General features: G+C 40.7%; 1 protein-coding gene across 3 annotated transcripts in view; it reads left to right on the top strand.

Annotated features, from left to right (window-relative positions):
- Positions 1 to 22,416, top strand: part of ALG9 (ALG9 alpha-1,2-mannosyltransferase) — a 99,092-nt gene that overhangs the window by 46,482 nt on the left and 30,194 nt on the right. For all 3 annotated transcript variants that reach the window (XR_003972617.2, XM_030333915.2, XM_030333918.1), the window contains exon 14: positions 21,307 to 21,437. Coding sequence is in view for 2 of the 3 variants with exons in the window: in XM_030333915.2 (XP_030189775.1) it covers positions 21,307 to 21,437 (131 nt within the window). In the remaining variant the exon portion in view is untranslated. The remainder of the gene's footprint in view (positions 1 to 21,306; positions 21,438 to 22,416) is intronic.

Here is a 22,416-nt window from a genome sequence, read left to right as displayed (position 1 = left end):
AATACGCATTTAAAAATATTATAGTGAGTCATAGTTGACTTTTATTTTTTTTTTTAAAGGCCCTAATAGGGCTATAAGTACCAAGTCTTTGGAACTACCAAGATCTCTGGTGTGCTTTACAGATAACACTGCGCATGCTGTCCCGTTGACCTCGGGTTTCCCGACTGAGCACAAGAATAACCTTCAAGTCAATTGGGAAACAGATTTGCTATTCAGTAATTTTTGCCTCTTAGCCTTCTGACCTCTTAGTTATTTCAATCGTTACATCTAAGACCACTTTTGCTTTTCCTGCTGCTAATTAGTTCTAGATTGCTTTTAAGAAATAAAGGTGGGGGCACCTGGGTGGCTCAGTCGGTTGGGCGTCTGACTTCGCCTCAGGTCATGGTCTCACCGTCCGTGGGTTCAAGCCCCATGTCAGGCTCTGTGCTGACAGCTCAGAGCCTGGAGCCTGTTTCAGATTCTGTGTCTCCCTCTCTCTCTGTCCTTCATCCACTTGTGCTCTGTTCCTCTCTCTGTCTCTCAAAAATAAACATTAAAAAATTCTTTTAAAAAATAAATAAAAGCAGTTTGCCTATCAGCTATGAGGAAGAAGTTTTTTCAAACCTTGAATTAGGACAGCATGCTACTGTGGCAAATAGATTGTGAGGTAATACGTTAAATTCTTCCAGGCAGAAAGAGAGTTGAGTTAAATAATTCTTATTCTTTTTCTTTTTCTTTTTTTGAGCAGTTTGTGGTTATGCTTTTTATTCTTTTTTTTTCCTTTGTATAATTTATTTATAATTTACATCCAAGTTAGTTAGCACATGGTACAACGATTTCGGGAGTAGATTCCTTAAACCCCTTACCCATTTACCCATCCCCCCTTCCACAAACCTCTCTAGTAACCCTCTGTTCTCTGTATTTAAGAGTCTCTTCTGTTCTATCCCCCTCCCTGTTTTCATATTGTTTTTGCTTCCCTTCCCTTGTGTTCATCTGTTTTGTCTCTTAAAGTCCTCATGTGAGTGAGGTCATATGTTTGTCTTTCTCTGAATAATTTTGCTTAGCATGATACCCTCTAGTTCCATCCACGTAGTTGCAAATGGCAAGATTTCATTCTTTTTGATTGCCGAGTAGTACTGCATCGTGTATATATATATATATACCACATCTTCTTTAACCATTCGTCCATCGATGCACATTTGGGCTCTTTCCATACTTTGGCTGTTGTCGATAGTGCTGCTATAAACGTGGGGGTGCCTGTGTCCCTTCGAAACAGCACACCTGTTTGGATAAATGCCTAGTAGTGCAATTGCTGGGTCATAGGGCAGTTCTATTTTTAGTTGTTTTGGGAACCTCCATACTGTTTTCCGGAGTGGCTGCACCATTTTGCATTTCCACCAGCAGTGCAGAAGACATCCTCTCTCTCCGCATCCTTGTCAACATCTGTTGTTGCCTGAGTTGTTAATGTTAGCCACTTTGACAAGTCTGAGGTGGTATCTCAATGTGGAGTTAAATGAAATTTCAAATAAAATTAAAAAGTTTGCCTGTTGTTGAGGCTCGTGCAGAAGGCCCTGTCCATTCAGTAAATGTGCCAGATACCGCCTGTTGGTGGGGGCCTTCCCCACAGGCTTGGGCTCCCTGGCCTAAGACGACGACGATCTGTCAGTCTTACCAGCGCAAGAATATTAGTCTCTAATCTTCTGGTATCTTTTTCATAGTCATTTTTAGATGCTTCTCCTTCTGTTCCTCCACTGGTTCGTTCATCTGCCCACTTGTATGTTTTATTGTCCCTGACTGTGTGTTGAAAATACAAAGGTGACAAGAAGCATAGTTTCCTGTCATTTAAGAGAAGTCCCCACCAAGGAAAAAGAAAAAAATTGTGGTGGTGGTGGACAGGGAGGAATTGGGAAAAACAGTGTAGGAAACAACAACAACAAAATGTTAAACTTCTATCATCAGTGTTCCCTGATAGGTAAAAAGAAAAGTTTGGGGACCATTTTCTTTGAAAGAAGAACCATCAGAAAATAAATAGGAGCTCCTAGAAGCTGAGAATACAATAATGGAGATTTAGTTGGAGGAGTCGTCCATACCCTAACAGGAGAAAACAAAACCCAAAGAGATGATAGGAAAGGGGAGAAAGATGAGCCAGCATCTAGCTAATAGGAGGTCCAGAGAGAACACATGAAATGGAGGAAATTGTCAAGGAAGGTGAGCAAATTCCCCAGAACTAAAGGATACATCTGGCTTCATGGTGAAGAAAACCCCGAAGTATACCTGACAGGATGGATGAGAAATGGCCCTTACCAAAATATATTCAAGTACGGAAAGAAGTTCTTGTGTATTATTACTTGATAACTGGGGGGGAAAAAGCTACCAGGAGAAAAAACTGGAGGCCTTGGGCATAGCTGCCTCTGGGAAGTGGGACCAGGGAGCAGGGAGGGTTCTGATGTTTTTCATGACCTGCTGGTGCTCTGTAAGTGTTGAACTGTGCACATGTATTATTTTGATAAACCTACAAGTGAATTTAGAGTCCAGCAGGAGAGACTATTCTCAGACTTTTTCAACAGTGTTGTGAGTGCCATGATATGCAGTAGGGGCACAGAGAAAGTAGGATGGGCTTCCTGCCTCTCTGTCTGGGAACAGCTTCAGATCAGCGGCATTATGAGAGCTGGGTCTCAGAAGGCGATTGGGAACTCGCTGCCAGAGGAAGGGGAAATGTTCTAGCCATGGGGAATAGCATCTGCGAGGGTTGAAGTACAAAAGAACATGGGGTGTTTAGGGGAAGATAAGAGGTTTGGGGTTTCTAGATTTTAGTTAATTGGGCACAGCATTTTTCATTTATTTCCCTGTTTCACTTGTTCTCCTATGTTTACATGACTGTGTTCTCTGTTAAATTCTATATTGATTTAAGGATAAGGGTTTGTATCTTTGTCTTTACTCTTGGAAACCTCCACTGTATGGAATACAGGGTGTGTACACAACAGATGGTTTAAAAAACTTTAACTAAAGTACTTAACCCTTCATTGAATTGTCTTCAATTCAAGAGAGGCCTCCCCAAACCTTGATAATAATTTAGACTTTTAGGCTAATCGGGACTCAGGCACTATCATTTTTCAAGATGTAGGCATCTTCCTCTTAAGATACTAGATTACCAGCTCTGGAAGGACAGGGATGGTGTCCTTTCTATCAGATCACCCTCAGGGCCCAACGCTGCACAGATGTTACCTGATGAACCTTGTCAGTCTTCATTAACTGATCCCAGACTGAAAGAAATCATTAACTCTTCTGCTGCTGCTTGTTTTAATGAGATCCTTAAAGCCCCCAAACCCGGATGTCTATAGCTCTCTCTGCCTGCCCTTAGTAAGGAACGGAACTAATAGGTTTACCTACCAAGGTGCCAGCCCACAATAAAGGTTTCGTGTTGATTGCCGTAATATTATAGCCTTTGCTGTTAAGGCTGATTGGCAGTTTGTTGTGTACAAAACAAGATTAACAAGATTAATACCTTCTTCTGATTACTGTTGTCTCTGTTCTCCTTCAGGTCTCCTCACTGCGTTCCATCCTTTCCATTTCTCCTCTCATGGTGAAGGGTTTTCACGAAGATTTTATATGTTTTTGCTTTTTAGTTCATATTGTCTGAGTTTGTTTGGAGAAAGATAGGCCCTTCTGTTAGTGACACAAGTTAACCAGTTCCAGTCACCTGTACCGTCCTGCCAAATATTGAGGCTCCTTACTGCTTTTTTTGCATTTAAAAAACTTCTTATTGTGAAATACTTACATTCCCAGGAAGTTACAAAGAACCTACAGAGAAGGGTACATATACCCCTTATCGAGTTTCTCCTGTTGTAAGTGGAGTATATTCACAGACCATGGAATTAGTATGATTCTGTGCCACTTTATCGCCTGTATATAGATTCATGTTCCACCACTGGGATCAAGGGACAGAACTGTTCTACTGGCGCAAAAGTCTTCTTGTACCATTCCATAAGAGTTGCGTGCCACCTTCTCTATCCCTGACCCCTGGCAACGGTTACTTTCTTATATCTCTATGATTTTGCTGTTTTGAGAATTTTATGTAAATGCAATTCTGTAGCGTGTAACCTTTGAGACTGCCTTTTTTTTTTCTTTGCATATGATGCCCTTGAGATCCATCCAAGTTGTGTGTATCCATTCCTCATTTCTGAGTTGTGTTTCTGATATAGACGTAGTGCAATTGGTTTATCCGCTCACCTGGTATAAGTCATTTTGGTTGTTTGGCTCTAACAAATAAAGCTTTTGTGAATCTTTGTGCACAGGTTTTTGTGTGGATATACGTTTTCATTTCTCTGGGATAAATGCCCAGTAATGTGAGTGCTGGGATCACATGGTAGATAGAGGTTTCAGTTGTTAAGAAACCGCCAAACGATTTTCTTGACTGGCTGTACCTGTTTAGGTGAGGTGTTAGAAATCTTACGTCTCTTTATGTCCCTTTAGCCACCTCTGTTTATAACTGTCTTAAATATTTCTTCTGTGTATGTTGAGAACCACATCAAAACATGTTAAAATTTTTGCTTCAACCTTTAAACAATAATTTAGAAAACTTGAGAAGAAAAATCAATTGTTTTATTCCATATCCTTATTCTTTTGTTCTTTTTTCCTTCCTAATTTTCCACAGTTCCTTCTTTTATAATTTCTATTTTAAGAATTTGTGCCATTTTTTGGTATGTTTTTCCTCTGGATATAGCATTGTGGGTTGACAGTTTTGTTCTTTAACTACTCGAACAATCTGGTACCCCTTTTTCTGGCCTCCATGGTTTCTGATGAGAAATCTGCTGTCATCCTACTTATTTTTCCCCTAGACTCAAGGTGTCACTTTTCTCTGGTTCTTTGAGTTTATCCTGTTTGGGATTCATTCACCTTCTTGATTCCATGAGTGTGAGCATCTTTCCAGATTTGGGGAGCTTTCAGCCATTATTGTTTCTAGTGTTCTCTCAGCCCTGTCCTCTTTATCCTCTCCTTCTGGAACTCGGTGACATGAAGGTCCCAGCTTTTGTCATAGCTCCACAGGTCCTTGGAACTCTATTTTTCTGCCCTTTTTTCTGTCTGTTACTCAGATTGTATAATTTCCTTATTATCTTTTCCAGTTCATTGGTTCCTTGCTCTGATTTCTCCATTCTGCTTTTGAGCATATCTACTGAACTTTTTTTTTTTTCATTTCTTGTCCTTTTCATTTCTAAAATTTCCATTTGGTTCTTCTTTATTTCTATTTCTTTTCTGGGACTTTCTGTTTTGTTTCAGACAGGTTTGTAATTGCTCATGGAAGCATTTTTAACATGGATGCTTCAAAATCTTTGTTAGATAATGCTAATATCTTTATTCTCTGTGTGTCAGCATCTGGTGTCATTTGTCACGCGAGTTGAGATTATCCTGGTTGTTACTGTGATGAGTGAGTTTTCATTGATACCGGGACATTTTGGGTATTATGAAATTCTGGCTCTTCTTGAAGTCTTCCGTTTTAGCTGACCTCTGACCCAACACTAATGGAAGAAAGGGGGGTTGCCTTGTTACTGCCAGATGGAGTTGGAAATCCAGGTTCCCTTCTTGGTCTCCATTGATAATTGGGGGTGGGCAAGGGTGGATGTTACTGCTGTGTGGCAGCAGGAGTTCAGGGTCACTACTAGGCCTCTACTGACAGCACCTTGACTGAGCGCAGGCGTACCTTGTTACTGCCTACATGTGGCCTCCATTGACACCATGGGTGGTGTTACCATGGGACAGTGGTGAAAGTTCTGACTCCACAAGGCCTTCTCTGATACCACCTTAGCATGTGGGAGGAGAGGTGCCTCATTACTGATAGGTAGAAGGGAAGTCCAGGCTCCTTGTGTGGTTGCCACTGGATGCCACAGGGTGGATAGCGGAGAAAGGAGACTTGTTACTGCCCAGTAGGTCTGTAAGTCTTGACCATTCTTCATTCTTCTCCAATACCATCCAGGCCAGGAGGAGAGGCCCTTGATTTCAGTCTAGTGAAGGTGGAAGTCTCGGTTTTCACTGGACATTTGTTGTCAGAGGTATACATGGATGAGACTCTTTTGGGGGGTGTTTGGCTAGTGTTTTAGGGTTCTCCAGAGAATAGACCGATAGAGAGTGGGTGTGCAGGGGAGTATGGGTGTAATAGAGTGACTTAATTTAAGAAATTGACTCACAATTGTGGGGAGCAGTAAGTATGAAATCTGCAAGGTAGGTTGGCAGGCTGAAGACCTGGGGAAGAATTAATGTTGTAGCTTGAGTCCAGAGGCAGCGTGGAGGCAGAATTCTCTCTTCTTTGAGGGATCCTCATTCTTCTTCTCCTATGGTCTTCAACTGATTGGACAAGGCTCCCCCCCACATTGTGAAGGGTAATTGCTTTACTCAAAGTCTACTGACGTAATGTTAACCTAAGCTAAAAGATTACCTTCCCAGCAACAGTTGGGCTGCTGTTACACCAAATATCTGGGTACTGTGGCCTAGCTCAGTGGAAACATCAGTATGCCTGGGTGGCTCAGTTGGTTTAGCATCCGACTTTGGCTCAGGTCATGATCTCACAGCTCATGAGTTTGAGCCCCACGTTGGGCTCTCTGCTGACAGCTTGGAACCTAGAACCTGCTTCGGATTCCGTGTCTCTGTCTCTCTGCCCCTCCCTCACTTGGGCTTTGTCTCTGTCTCTCAAAAGTAAACAAACATTAAAAAAAAAAACAAAAAACAAACATCACTGTTAAAGTAGAGTGGTTATTGTCTGAAAGTGTTGTTCCTGGGGTCCTGAGGTTGCTAGCTGGCCTGCTACCTTCTCTCTGCCCTTTGGAGTTGTCTTATGTTTGCTTCATCACATCCAGGGTTTTTAACTGACTGAGCAGAAGGAGTTCGTCTGGAAAAGTGTGTGCTCTTGCTTTTTATTTGCCACCTTCTTTTAGTATAGCAGATTAAACGCTTCTGATATTCTCCTGATAATATTTCTCCTGATATTAAGGATTATGTAAAGCTTGTGTATGGTTTAAAATATTACATCTTTTGTACTAGAGTTTCTGATTTCATGATTTTTATTTGGTTGGTTTTTTTTTTTTTTCCTCTTTGCGGTTTTAGTTCAAAATCTTGATTTAGTTGGAAGTTTTTTTTTTTAAGTAAGGTCTTATTTATGTTAGAGTGTGTGTGCGTGAGTGGGGGAGGGACAGAGAGAGAGGGGGGAACAGCCTCTGTGCTGACAGCAGCAAGCCTGATGTGGGGCTCAGACTCAAAAACCACGATACCATGACCTGAACTGAAGTTGGACGTTCACCTGACTGAGGTGTGTCCAGTTGCAAATTTGTCTACCACGTGTCCAGTTGCAAATTTGTCTAAGCACATTCACTCTGGTCTTGGTGAGCTGCATTCTGACCCTTGTTGGGAACTCCTTAATCTATAGGCTATAATCCAGAAAAAACAGTTCTACAATTAAAAAACAGTCTTAGGATTTGACTCCATTACTTACATTCTGCCCTGTGCTTCCCTTTATCTTTTGCTTCTGAAGTGCCAACTTGACGAGAAATGGAAAAATCTCTCTTTACTTCAAAGACTTTGAGTATCGCACCTGTGATCTCAGTGTCACTTGACATACAGCCTTGCTTTCTTCTGTACTTGGTTTCTGATGTGAATTGTCAGGACTCACTGCTTGGCAGACTCGTGTCTTAGCTGTTTGATACATTGCAGCAAGATGGAATCCTTTTTTTTTTTTTTTTTAAACCTGTATTAGGTCTGTTTTCACATGGATGCTTCTGAACTCCCCAGTCAGGGTCATTTACAGAACAACTCGAGTTCAAAACCTGGGAGCCACAGCCTGCCACATGTCATGTACTCTCTTCTACCTAGTCTGTGTGCCTGGCTTGCTTACACCTGTGTGTCTTCACAGAGGCAGTTTGGTGTTCTTGTAATGCTACTCTTTTCTACTATATTCCGTCTGACTAGTCTACCAAGCCACTTTTCAGGCTATAGATCTTGTTTTTTTTTTGTTTTTTTTAATGGAAGTTCCTTTGCATATCAAGCAAGGGAGAGCTACCGATACTTCTTTCTATCATTGTGACAGTTTTTGCATGGCCATTTAGTCTGCCCGATTGTCCAGGAATTATGTGTTATTTACCTGTCAATGTTGATTTGGTCTTTTAAAAAAATCCATTTACTCTTAACACATACAACAAATACCCCAATTACATATGTTAGTAGAATAGTACATACATAACCTCTCCTGAATATTTTGCTATTAACACTTCAATATAAAAATATTTTGGAAATTCACAGAATTTCAAATACACTAGCAAAGTTACCCATTGAAACTCAATATAGGAATCACTAGAAAAATGGTCACCAGTACCAGTCTGTTTCCCCTACCTAGCTTTTCCCAATATTCCAAGTAGGGAACTAGCCCTATAATTTCATAGGTTGATGCAAATCTTAGCCTGGGTAGAGCTTCATCTATTGAATTAACACCCTTTTGAAGGGTGATGAAAATAACTTTGAAAGGTGTGAGTTTATAAAGTCATTCCGTCTTCTTGGATCACAAAATACACTCCAGGAACCAATAATAATGCCAATTGGCTGATTAAACAGGGAGAATTATAATAGCAGATTTTGTGAGCATGTTTTGCCAACTCTGGATGATTAAAATTAATTTCCTGTTAGTTTTTATTTGTATTTTGGCATAATTGCCTTATTCTATTGGCTGAATGCCATTTAAAGTTTATTTGGTATTGTCCATCTTAAGTAGTAAGCTCCTAAAAGGTAGGTGTCTGTCTATGTGTCATCTTGTCCTCTTTATTTTTTTTTTTAATTTAAAAGTGTTTTTAATGTTTATTATTGAGAGCAAGAGAGCACAAGTGGGGGAGGGTCAGAGAGATGGAGACACAAAATCGAAGCAGGCTCCAGGCTCCGAGCGGCAGGACAGAGCCCGATGAGGGGCTCAGACCCACAAACCGGGAGATCATGACCCGAGCTGAAGTCGGACACTCAACTGACTGAGCCACCCAGGGACCCCTGGTCCTTTAAAATTATAATGGCAATATAAAATCTTTAAAGAAAAAATGGAAATATACAGAAATGGTATATGGCTTTTTGTGTGCATGGCTCAACTTAACTCTAAAGTAGAAATTCTCTGAGAGTTGTGGGATTTATTTTTCTTTTATTTCCTGATTTGCTGTTTAATAGGATTTTTTAAAAAGAGTGGCTTCCAAATTTATTTCTTAATCTCCAACGCAGGATGAGAAATACTTCCTAGGGAAGCCTGGGTGGTTAAGCATCTGACTTCGGTCTGGGTCATGATACCAGGGTTTGTGGGTTCGAGCCCTGCATCGGGCTCTCTGCTGACGGCTTGGAGCCCTAGAGCCTGCCTCAGATTCCGTGTCTCCCTCTCTCTCTCTGCCCCTCCCCTGAGCTCTCTCTCAAAAATAAAAAATATTAAAAAAAAAAAACCTACAACACAACTCAGAATGGACATACCTGTGTGTGCATACACACACATAATGGGGGCTAAAATTACACAAATAATACTTATTTTTACTAAGTGTAATTCATTCTCATACATGCTATTCTCTTCTAGTGCATTCTTTTTTAAAATGTTGTATTTTAGAGAGAGCATGCATGAGTGGGGGAGAGGGGCAGAAGGAGAGAGAGAGGGAGAGAGAGAATCTTAAGCAGGCTCCAGGCTCAGTACTGAGGGAGAGGGAGGGGGAGGGAGTATCTTGAGCAGGCTCCAGGCCAAGCCTGACATGGGGCTCAATCCCATGACCCTGGAATTGTAACCTGAACCAAAATCAAGAGTCAGATGCTCAACTGACTGAGCCACCAAGGTGCCTCATGATTTCATTATTTATTACAGATGTGTTCTTAAAATATTTTATATAAGGTGATATTTTAAAAGTCAAATTTATAAAAGAAACCTTGAATTTATTGTTGTAAAAAGTAATAAGCAGTCTCCCATGATTTCTTAGTTTTCTAAATGATGGGTTTTGTATAAAGGAACAGGTGTTGTTATTGAGATATGTTGTTGAGAATTAAGTGTTAGGTGGATTGGGCTTCCCCTGGTGGCATTACCACCATCCTGGGCATTCACCCCGTGTATTGATTTAACAAGGAAGGCAAACAATTTCTGTTCATTTGACCCTTCTGGTCAGTTGCTAGTGGCTTACTGGAGCCCCAGGTTGAACAGCATGAGGAGATTGTATCGAGGCTCTGTGAGAAAGTGCCAGAAGTGATTACTGAGGTCTAACAGGAGCAGTAAGAAGGAAGATAAATGAGTTTTCTGTGTGTGCTATCACTCAACTTCAGGATGGGTCTCTGTGGTGATTTAGGCTCTTTAGGTAAGACATGTGCCATATTCCCAAATCCTATGTTTTATATTGATAAAGTACTTAGAATTTTTAGAGGGAGGCAAAGAACCCGAAGCAGGCGCCAAGCTCTGAGCTGTCACTGCAGAGCCTGATGTGGGGCTTGAACTCGGGAACTACGAGATCATGACCTGAGCTGAAGTCAGACACTTAACCGACTGAGCCACCCAGGTGCCCCTGAGAAGACAGACTTTGTAATTACCCAAACCATGGCAATACAGAAGCAGATCCTGGCATATTTGTTACTTCCAGTGCAGAGTTGTCTTTCACTATGAAAATGTATCTAATAATGAGCAGCAGTAGTTTTGAGAAGAGTAGAATCAGCAATGTGCAGTGTGTTTACACTCATGATGAAATTATTTTCTCTACAATGACTTTTTTTAGGGTTGAGAGCGATTTTAGTGGTTTGCAGTCAAAACCCTAAGGAGACCTTGTAAAACCTTTGAGACAGAGTTACGTGACTTGTCTTAGTTACAGAACTAGAGTCAGAGGTGGAGGCAGAGTATTGGGGCTCCCGTTTTTTTTTTTTTTTTTTTTTTTTTTTTGTTTATTTTTGGGACAGAGAGAGATAGAGCATGAACGGGGGAGGGGCAGAGAGAGAGGGAGACACAGAATCGGAAACAGGCTCCAGGCTCTGAGCCATCAGCCCAGAGCCTGATGCGGGGCTCGAACTCACGGACCGCAAGATCGTGACCTGGCTGAAGTCGGACGCTTAACCGACTGCGCCACCCAGGCGCCCCATGGGGCTCCCGTTTTTTGATGGGAAAGGTAATATTACACAAGAGTGGCTTGCTTGGGGGCAGGAGGTTCAGAGTAGTATTCCACTTTGCTGCTGGGGTCTTTTAGGGGAGTTAGCTGTTTTAAACACTTGTTTGATTTATGGCTGCTTGCTGCTGTAATCTACATCCAAATAGAGTAGAAGATTTGTATGTGTGTGTATGTATATACTATAGTATTTCTGTTTATAATTGTATTTTTTATAATAAAAATTGTGGCTAAAATGGATTTAAAAGATAGATTCTCAGAGAAATTCTGTACATGCAGGCTTGCACAACTGAACTTAATTGTCTGGAACATTTTGTCTGTGAATTGAGAAGAAGCAAGGAATATCCATGTAGAGTTTTGGTTTGCTTTTAAATGTGATTCTTGTCATTCTCTGTGCTCCGTGTGTTCTCTAATCCATTCCCAGTAGCAGGAATACACTTGCAGACCTCAAGGGAGTTGTACATTCTCATCACGGTAGTGGGATCCAGGAATAATGGTTTAAGTTGATTTTTCTAGACAACTTCCATACTCTAATCTTTCATTCTATAAAATATCCAAATAAGTCAAATTTTTGTTATGGTGACTGGTCTTACCTTGCTCAAAATTAATAGTTTGCTAGAGCTGGAACTCATTTTGCTAGTTAGAGATTTTTTAGTAGATTTATTACAGTATTATTTGATCTTCATTGTAGGACATTTTGGAGGAAATAGATTGTCTTCCTGGGGCTGGAAGCTAAGAGAAAAAATTCTTGGCAGTTAAAGATAGCTAGTCTTAGTTTTTATTAACACTTGGCATTTGACCTTGTCCAGCATCCTGGGTGTAGCTGGTGACCATGGTTGTCTTCAGCGACCACTTCTGGCCTGCCTGCTGTGTGCCACTGTGCAGGCACCAGGGGTACTGTGCTGGTCAAGACTGACTCTGCTTCTGTCTTCACAGAGCTCAGAATGCTCAGCTGTAAGAAATCCTGGGCCTCACTGGTGTTACTTACAGGGGGATATGAGGAAATGGAATGAATCAAAATTTATTGCATGTTTTGGAAAGACAGAAGACATTCTGCATGCTGCTTTAAAAGTATTGAATTCATAACCTGGGTCGGCCATTGTTGCTGTTCCGTAGACTCAGTTTATGGCAAATTTTACTCAGCCATGTGCACAGCAAACAGTTGTCTCAACTTCAGTCCCCTCCCACTTTGACTTAGAGGTTGCAGGATAATTGATTTTGATTGATTGTTCCCATTATCTCCTTAAAGTCTTAGAGGATTCTTGACTGCATTTGTTTACCAGAGAATTTTCAGGGACATTCGAGAAATGAGAGCTCTTAAACATGAAGATGGTTTCTCTGTGATGTTCCTGAACTTCACCCTGGCCCTTGCCAGAGATCACTGTTTTTACAGCTATGTGCGTCATTGTTGTTTCCAGCCGATAGATGTCTGAAAGCAAGTTCACATCCTTCCTGTCTTAGGACTGGTGGGGCTTGGCCCAGGCAGCTGGATGGACAGTGGGGAAGGTCACTGAGAAAAGGAGGCTGGACTACAAGTTCTTTCCTTGTCCCCACACAGACCCCTTAGGCCGTGATACACGTATTCTTCAGTACAACTGTTGACTTTGCTCTTGTTGTACCTTCTCTCCGTTGTCAGGCCGCCTCACAGCCTTTCTGTGGCTTCTGAAATCCACCCTCCCTGAGTTTCAAAACCATACTTTGATTCTCGTACAACCTCTCTAATGGCTCCTTCCGGCCTTCCTTGCCCGTCCCCCCCTGCTCAGTACCATAGATGTCCCCCCGCACCTCGTCTGTGCTCTTCCGCTCCTCTCGGCTTCGTTCTTCTCTCCTTTCTCCTACCCTGCTGCCTCCCTCTCCCTCCTTTTATTTTCATCTTTTGTCACGCACGCTGTGCACGCTCGTGGCACCTCCGATGCACGTCGTATGAGGCATGGTTTGGGAATGATGAGTGAATGAGGCAGACAAAACTGCATCTTCTATAGCATTGGCTATTAATTCACAAGTTATAGTTGTGAAGTGTTGGGATGAGAAGTCCTGGTTTATGAGAGCACAGAATTAGAGGACCTGTCCTGAGGAAATAACTAGGGGCTGGAATCTGAAGGGCTAGGAGGGATTTATGAGGTGGGAGTGGGGAGTGTTGCCAGCCGTAGGAACAGAAAACAGCTGTTAACTCCTGGTGTTCCAGTCACTGGGCCTTCTTTGAATTCCAGGGTGTAAAATGTAGGTGTCAAATGCAAGTTGGCAACTTCTCTCCATCTCCCCCAGGCTGATTCTTCACTGCAGCCCCCTCTTTTCTCCTGTTTGCTGTGTTAGAAGTCTTGGTGTCACTGGTTTCCTCTGAAAAAGGCCTGAGACTTGCCTTTCTACTTTCCCACCTGCCACACCAGCTCTGGGTGCCATTGCTTCCTCACAGATGGTACTGCCTTCCGTATCGCAGTGCCCACTCCCAGCCTTCGTGTGACCCCAGCACTGCCGTGTGCCCCCACCTGTGCACAGCCAGTGTGGATCTCCCTCTCTCTGAGGCCCACTTCTTAATCCTTTGACTTGGTGGTTGAAAAGACTAGATTCCTGATGAACAAAATCCAGATGCTCTTAATTTGGGTTCTCCATTATCAGCCCTCAGACTCTGTCTTCACTTTACTCCACACACACCTCTAGGGACAAGGAGATATTTCTCCTGGTTCCCCTGTAAACCATGATCTTCTGCCTTTTTTCCTTTGTTCTAACTTTTACCACCATCTCCAGGAAATTTTTTCAACCACTGCAGCCCCCAGTGATTTCTTCCTCTCTGAACTTTGATTGTTCTTAGAATACTCACTTTCTGTATTTTAATGTGCTAACGTCATTTCCTGACCTCAATTATAAGTTTAGTAACAGAAACATGTCTGCAAGAATTTTGTATACTCAAGTTGAGGATTCACCAACTAGGTACTTCATAAGGGCTTTGATGATGCCTAGAAGATTCATTTTTGTATCATTTAGTGGATACTGCTAATTCATTGCTAATTGAGGACTCTGTATAGTTAATATTGTAACCCTCCTGTCCTATATGTTGAGCATAACTTGAATTGACACTAAATACAAATCTCAATTGAAAACAATAAATCTGGGGTGCCTGGGTGGCTCCTTTGGGTAAGTGTCTGACTTCGGCTCAGGTCATGATCTCGTGGTCTGTGGGTGTGGGCCCCATTTTGGGTTCTGTGCTCACAGCTCAGAGCCTGCAGCCTGCTTCAGATTCAGTGTCTCCCGCTCTCCATGCTCCTCCCCTACTTGCACTCTCTCTCTCAAAAATAAATATTAAAAAATTAAAAAAAAAAAAAAAATTTTAATGGGCCCTAATGCACCAGGGTTCTTTTCTGTCTGTCAGGTTCTCACATTTCATAGAGTTAGTCAAGGATTCTTTCTAACATTACAGCAATTTGTGTAGTTGTTTATAGTTTACAAGTTTTATGTATTTACTTATGAAAAAAAATTTTTTTCAATGCTTTTATTTATTTTTGAGAGGGAGAGTGACAGAACGCAAGTGGGGAAGAGACAGAGAGAGGGAGACAGAATCCAAAGCAGGCTCTAGGCTTTGACCTGTCAGCACAGAGCCCAACATGGGGCTTGAATCCACAAACCATGAGACCATGACCTGAGCCGAATTTGGATGCTTAACCGACTGAGCCACCTAGGTGCCCCTATAATTTACAAGTTTTATTTAAATAGACCCTCTCATTCAACCCCATTATAACTCTTTGAGGTAAATGGTAATCTCCTTATTTTACAGAAGAAGAAGTTGAGGTATAAAAAACTTGAATGAGTATGAGTCCCCCATCTAATTTGTGGTGGAGCCTCGACCAGAATCTGGGTCTCTGACGGAGAGTTCTTTTTTCCCCAGCTTTACTGAGATAGAATTGACACATAACACTGTGTAAGTTTAAAGTATACAATGTGATGATTTCATGTATGTTTCTATTGTGCAGATTACCACAGTAAGGTTTGTTAGCACACCCGTCACCTCACATGGTTAACCGTTGTTCTTTATGTTGAGAACATTTAAGATCTTCTCGCTTAGAGTTCCAGTGTACAACGCCGTATTGTTAACTGTAGTCCTTCTGGTGTACTTGAGGTCCTTTGAACTTAGTCATCCTGTAGCTGAAATTTGTACCCTTTGACTAACATCTCTTCATTACCCCAGCCCCTGGGAACCACCATTATACTGTTTCTATGAGTTCGATTTTTTTAAGATTCCACATACAAGTGAGATCATACACTATTTGTCTTTCTCTATCAAGCATACTTCATTTAGTATGATGCCCTCAAGATTAATCCATGTTGTCACAAATAACAGGGTTTCCTTCTTTTTTATACATGTGTGTTACATACAAACCACATTTCATCCATTTACGAACATTTAGATTGTTTCCATGTCTTAGAGGTTATGAAGAATGCTGCAGTGATCATGGGAGTTGCAGGTATCTCTTCCAAAGAGTGACTTCACTTCCTTCAGGTACATACCCAAAAGTGGGATTGCTGGATCATATTGTGATTGTTTTTTTAGGTTTTTAAGGAACCTCCTTACTGTTTTCCATAATGGCTGTACCAACTTACATTCCCACCAACAGTACCCAAGAGTTCTTTTTTCTCCACATCCTGGTCACTAGTTTTTATCTCTTATCATTTTGATATAGACATTCTAATAGATGTGAGGTGAGGTAGTATCTCATCATGGTTATAATTTGCATTTTCCTAATGATTGGCAACATTGAGCACCTTTTCATATACCTGTTGGACATTGATACATCTTCTTTGGAAAAGTGTCCATTCAGGTCTTTTGCTAATTTAAAAATCAAATTATTTGTTATTTTGCTGTTGTAGGAGTTTTTACATGTTTTGGAGGTTAATTCCTTATCAGATACATGCTTTGCAAATATTTTTTTTCCATTCCATCGGTTACCTTTTTATTTTGTTGATTGTTAGGGTTCCTTTTCTTTCTTTCTTTCTTTCTTTCTTTTTTTCTTTCTTTCTTTCTTTCTTTCTTATTAATTAATTTTTATTTTTACTTATTTTTTAAACTTATATCTAAGTTAGTTAGTATACAGTGCAACAATGATTTCAGGAGTAGATTCCTTAATACCCCTTACCCGCTTAGCCCATCCCCCATCTCACAACCTCTCCAGTAACCCTGTGTTTGTTCTCCATAGTTAAGAGTCTCTTAGGTTTTGTCCTCCTCTCTGTTTTCTTATTATATTTGCTTCCCTTCTCTTATATTCATCTGTTTTGTCTCTTAAAGTCCTCATATGAGTGAAGTCATATGATATTTATCTTTCTCTGACTAATTTCGCTTAGCATAATACCCTCTAGTTCCATCCACGTAGTTGCAAATGGCAAGATTTCATTGTTTTTGATTGCCAAGTAATACTCCATTGTGTGTGTATATATATATATATATATATATATATATATATATATATATACCACATCTTCTTTATCCGTTAATCCACCGATGGACATTGGGTTCTTTCCATACTTTGGCTATTGTTGATAGTGCTGCTGTACACATTGGGGCACATGTGCCCCTTCGAAACCACATACCTGTATCCCTTGGATAAATATCTAGTAGTGCAATTGCTGGGTCGTAGGGTAGTTGTATTTTTAATTTTTTGAGGAACCTCCATATTGTTTTCCAGAGTGGCTGCACCAGTTTGCATTCCCACCAGCAGTGCCAAAGAGATCCTCTTTCTCCACATCCTCGCCAACATCTGTTGTTGCCTGAGTTGTTAATGTTAGCCATTCTGACAGATGTGAGGTGGTATCTCATTGTGGTTTTGATTTGTATTACCCTGATGATGAGTGATGTGGAGCATTTTTTCATGTGTAGGCCATCTAGATATCTTCTTTGGAGAAGTGTCTGTTCATGTCTTCTGCCCATTTCTTCACTGGGTTATTATTATTTTTTGTCTTTTGGGTGTTGAGTTTGATAAGTTCTTTATAGATTTTGGATACCAACCCTTTATCTGATAGGTCATTGGCAAATATCTTCTCCCATTCAGTTGGTTGCCTTTTAGTTTTGCTGATTGTTTCCTTTGCTGTGCAGAAGCTTTTAATTTTGATGAGATTCCAATAGTTCATTTTTGCTTTAGTTTCTTTCCCTTGCCTCTGGAGACATGTTGAGTAAGAAGTTGCTGTGGCCCAGGTCAAAGAGGTGTTTGCCTGCTTTCTTCTCTAGAATTTTGATGGCTTCATGTCTTACCTTTAGGTCTTTCATCCTTTGTGAGTTTACTTTTGTGTATGGGGTAAGAAAGTGGTCCAGGTTTATTTTTCTACATGTTGCTGTCCATTTTTCCCAGCACCATTTAGTGAAGAGACTGTCTTTATTCCATTGGATATTCTTTCCAGCTTTTGTCAAAGATTAGTTGGCCATATGTTTGTGGGTCCATTATTGGATTCTCTATTCTGTTCCGTTGATCTGAGTGTCGGTTTTTGTGCCACTACCATACTGTCTTGATGATTACAGCTTTGTAATACAGATTGAAGTCTGTTGGGGCTCCTTTTCTAAATTACTTATTGCTTCTCTAATAAAGAACTTGCCCTTGATCATATCTATTTTCTGCTGGGAGCCTTTGTCCTTATATGTATTAGTTGTTCATTAACTTCTTCCAAGAAAAAAAAACAACAAAATTCAGCAGCTGCTTCTCATGAAGGATGAAGAGGCTACATATTTTTTAATGGACTGTTACCTCAATTGGTAAGATTTTGCAGTGGTATCTTCCCCAAAACTTTATTTTAGATGTAATTTGCATGTGGGTTGTGTGATGAGTGGAGTGTAAAGCTAACTGGTGTAGTTGGGTGTTAATTACTACCCTGGTGTCTGGGAGACCATGTACCCAGAACCAAATCTAGATAATCAGACCTCTGTAGTATGCCTGGCCAGAAAAGGCTAGGCTGAGGTCAAGTATGTCCTGCTGAGAACCCCCTAACGAAAAGAGGTCTTGGCATGAGACCCTAGGAGCTCTTCCCCTTGCTGCTCCTATTTGATTACAGAGACATGGCGCTTGCAAAGCTTTTAAAAACTTGTTTCATGTTTTTAAAATCCTTGGGAGCTACAGAGTGGGTGTTGAGACCAAAAAGTCTGCTTCCTGAAGTGTTTATGCAAAGAATCATTTTTAGAGTTGTGTGGAATGGAATTGGGTCTGACGTCAATTCCCAGTGTGCTTTCTCTCCCCTGGAAGAATAGTGCATATGTAGGGACAGATGTGAGACTCCAGTCTCTTTTACGTATAAATAATGCTAGGAGAGACGGAACAGTACTGTGAGTGAGAAGTGGGGGAAGGACAGAGTTTACTGCAGGCTCTAGAGAAGAACAAGTTGTTCTTATAAGCACTTTTTTAAATCTTCAATTGTGTATGATCCGTGAGCCTAAATGTGCACAAAACACAAGCGTACAGTAATCAGTAATATAATAATAGAGCCAGGTACCTATGTAAACTCCACCAGAGTCAAATACTAGAACATTGCCCCTACCCACAGCTCCCCTCCCCCAGCAATTACTTTGGATTACTACCCACCCCCACCCCCTTCAGAGAGACTCTCTGACTTTTAAGGTAATAACTTCCTTGTTTTTATCTTTAGATTTACCACTTTTGTATGCGCACTCCTAAATGATTAAGTTTTGACTGTTCAATTTCATATACTGGAATCCTACTGCCTTTTTTTGTGAGTCTTGATCTTTTCCCTCGATGTTTTGTTTCTAATAATCACACTTGCTGTTGCATACAGCTGTAGTTCTCTTTTATTACTTTGTAGTACTTCATTGTAGGACTATACTACAGTTTATCACTTTGCTGTTGATGGATGTTTGCCTGTTTGCAGTTTGGGCCAACTGCAAATACAGCCACGTTGAGCATTCTTGAATTGTCTTTTCATGTATGCATTTTTGTTGGAAATGTATTAGCTTGAACCCTGGTGAAATTACCAATTTTGTGGATTAAATAGTGAAATGTTAATGATTTCATATGGTTCAGTCTACTACTTGGGCTTACAAATGTTGGATCATAGCAAATGTGTATGTTCAATTTTTGTAGATTTTACCAAATAGTTTCCTAAAAATCTTGTGCCAACTTGATCTCCTGCCAGCAAAGAATGAAGAATTTCTCCATATTCTGGCCAACACTTAGTATTGTAATTGTTCATTGTGGTTTTGGTTTGCATTTCCTTGGTTCCTGGTACGAAGTTGAGCCCTTGTTCATTGGTTTTTGGCCATTTAGATTTCTTCCTGTGAAGTACCTATTAAAGTCATTTGCCCATTTTTCTTTTGGGTGATCTTTGTCTTGTTGATTAGCAGGTCTTCTTTATATGTTCTAGATATGAATCCTTGATGGCTTCTTATGTTGCGTATTTCTTCTGCCATTTTCTGGCTCATCTCTTCACTCTCATAAGGGTGTGTTTGAATAGATATTCTAATGTAGTCAAATTTATCCATTTTTTTGGTAATTAATGCTTTTTGGGTTTTGTCTAAAGAGACTTTTACCGTAAGTTCTTGAAGATATTCTGTGATACTGTCTTCCAAGAGCTTTAGAGTTTGGCCTTACTTAGTTCTGTAATCCATCTGAGATTGATTTTTGTGAGTGGAGTGAGGTTACGGTTCATTTGCATTTTTCCCCCAGTGTTTGTCCATTTGTGTCAGCACCAGTCAATGAAAAGCCTGTCCTGTCCCCCACTGGTCTGAGGTGTCATTCTATCATAAATCAGGGTCCATGTTGCCTGTATCCATTTGAGGCTCTGTTTTCTGCATCAGTCTGTTGATCTATTCCTGCACTAAACACCTCTTGTCTTAATTACTCTAAGTGTATAGCAAGTTAAGCTGCTACCTTGCTTTTCTTTCCTGACTGCGTCTTGGCTGCCTTGTACATTTCCCTATACATTTTGGAATCCACTTGTCAAGTTTCACAAAATAAGTCTGTTGGGATTTTTGAGATTGCATTTACTATATCACTAATTTTAATCAAATTAATAAATTATTTATTTAGACTTTATATCTTTATAGCAGTGAGTGTTTAGGAATAAGGCTTAATACTGTATTGTCAAAATTTTTTTTGAGATTAAAATGAATCATTTCAACAGATTTCTATTGTGATAAAATTTACCACTTTAACCACTTTTGGGATATAATTCAGTGGCATTAAGCACAGGCACATTGTTGTATGACCATCTCCACTCTCTCTCTAGACTTTTTCATTCATCTCAGGCTGAAAGCTGGTACTCATTAGACAGTTTTTAAAAATCTTTTTAAAATTTAAAATTTAACATTTTTTAGTGTTAATTTTTGAGAGAGAGAGACAGTGTATGAGCAGGGGAAGGGCTGCGAGAGAGACACACACAGAATCTGAAGCAGGCTCCAGGCTACTAGCTGTCAGCACAGAGCCCAATGTGGGGCTTGAACTCGTGAACCATGAGATCATGACCTGAGTTTCTGAAGTTGGATGCTTAACTGACTGAGCCTCCCAGGTGTTGCCCTTGATATGGTTTTAAATGAAATATATCAATATTCTTTTATGAGTATCTATCCAGTTGTAATCAACTGGATGACTGCAGTTTGGCTAATACTAGTATGTATTTTTCATAATCTTCTCCACTCTTGCAGTTCTGGTAATTGTTTTACTGATCTTTTGCTGCCTGGACAGTTCTTATGTCTGTCAGTTGTGTTGAAATGTTGGAGATGATGATATAGGATATTTCTGTACCACTTAAAAGGTGTAGGGTAACTTCACAGGTCTCTGTCAGCAGTGACAGGGTTTCACATATTAGCATTTGTGGTTAGGTGGTGGCCTTTCCATCTCTGAGATAAGAGGTGATAGATTGGAAGGGAATGATAGCAGAAGAATAGAGTTTTTTGAGTATGTGGTGGACTCAAGCTAGCCTTCAGAAGTGTCTATGAGGCCAGAGGAACTTAACACCCAAAGTAGAGTCAGAACTCCCAAAGCTTATGTACATATTTGGCTGGGTGCGTATTTCTCTCCTGCCCCTAGAAGCCTAAGTAACAGCCCAGCACCCAACACTCCTATCTGAGTGGAGACAGCACAGGTAACATTGTCCTAGGACTTGGATGTTTGTGCTTCTAAGACCCTGTGGGAATTTTTAGGATTGTAATTGATGTCCATTACCCGGAAAGGACCTTTGCAATTACTGATGAAGACTTGGCCTTTCTTCATTGCAGATTGACATCAGTAAATGCCATTATTTAGTGGATTTGGACACGATGAGAGAAACACCCCGGGAGCCAAAATACTCATCGAATAGAGAAGAATGGATCAGCTTGGCCTACAGACCATTCCTTGATGCTTCTAGGTATGTGGCTTTAATTCTAAGAGATGTACTAGGACTAGTAAGGGTACAAATTAGAATCTTGATTGAATAACTTCCAGTCTTGGGCTGACTGTAATAGGCATCATTTCATTTTATTTTTATTTGGGCCCAAACACATCTATTCTTGTCCAGTTTCCTGAGAAATCTAAAACAGTGCTCTCTTTTTCTAGGCACCACATGCAAAGTTTATTCAGGTGTCATCCAAATAAAAGAATCTAAATAAAACACATCCACTGAAGACCATGCAAATAAGTGTTTGCAATGGATTACTATTGGCCATCAACCTCAACTGTCTTTGAGTATTATAACACTGCTAGGAAGATTGACTCTGTCCTTTAAGGAGCTAGAAGTTCATATCTGTTGTTTTTGCAATCCAGGCTCAGTCGAGGAAAGGACAGGCCTTACTTGATCTTAAAGAGAGAGACCAAATAGAACAGGGCCTGTCTGGCTCTTCAGAAGGGCCTGAGAATTAATGACAAGAGGGGAGTCAGAATGTTGAGGTGAGGGAGTCATGGCATTGAGCTGGAGGAGTCAGGTTGTTTGTGGGCTGAGGTCCAGGGAGCCCTGGTGTGGGTAGAGCCCAGGCAGAAAGTGAAAGGTAGAGAACCAGGTCCTGAGAGGCAGGACTGGGACTCAAACAGAGAAGAAGATGTTTTTAGGAGGACAGAGTGATCAGAACCTGCCGATGAATGAAGATGAATAATAACAACTGTCGGTTGGGTTTGGCAGCTGATGAAAGCAGTTTTGATGGAGTGGTCAGGGCATGGTGACCTGGAAGTTAGGGGTCATAACAAAAGCAGCAGGACAAGACCTGGAGGTGGCGAACACAGAGGTTTTCTGGAGAGTTCTGCTCTAACGGGAAGCAGAGAAATAGGGCTATGAATGGTGGTGGGCACTGCAGGGGGAGTGATGATGGATTGTGTCCTTTAGATTTTTTTATATTGTGGCATAAGTGTAACAT

The sequence above is a fragment of the Lynx canadensis genome, chromosome D1 (assembly GCF_007474595.2).
Source record: "Lynx canadensis isolate LIC74 chromosome D1, mLynCan4.pri.v2, whole genome shotgun sequence".
Classification (NCBI taxonomy): domain Eukaryota; kingdom Metazoa; phylum Chordata; class Mammalia; order Carnivora; family Felidae; genus Lynx; species Lynx canadensis.
This window is presented reverse-complemented; position numbering and strand designations above follow the sequence as displayed.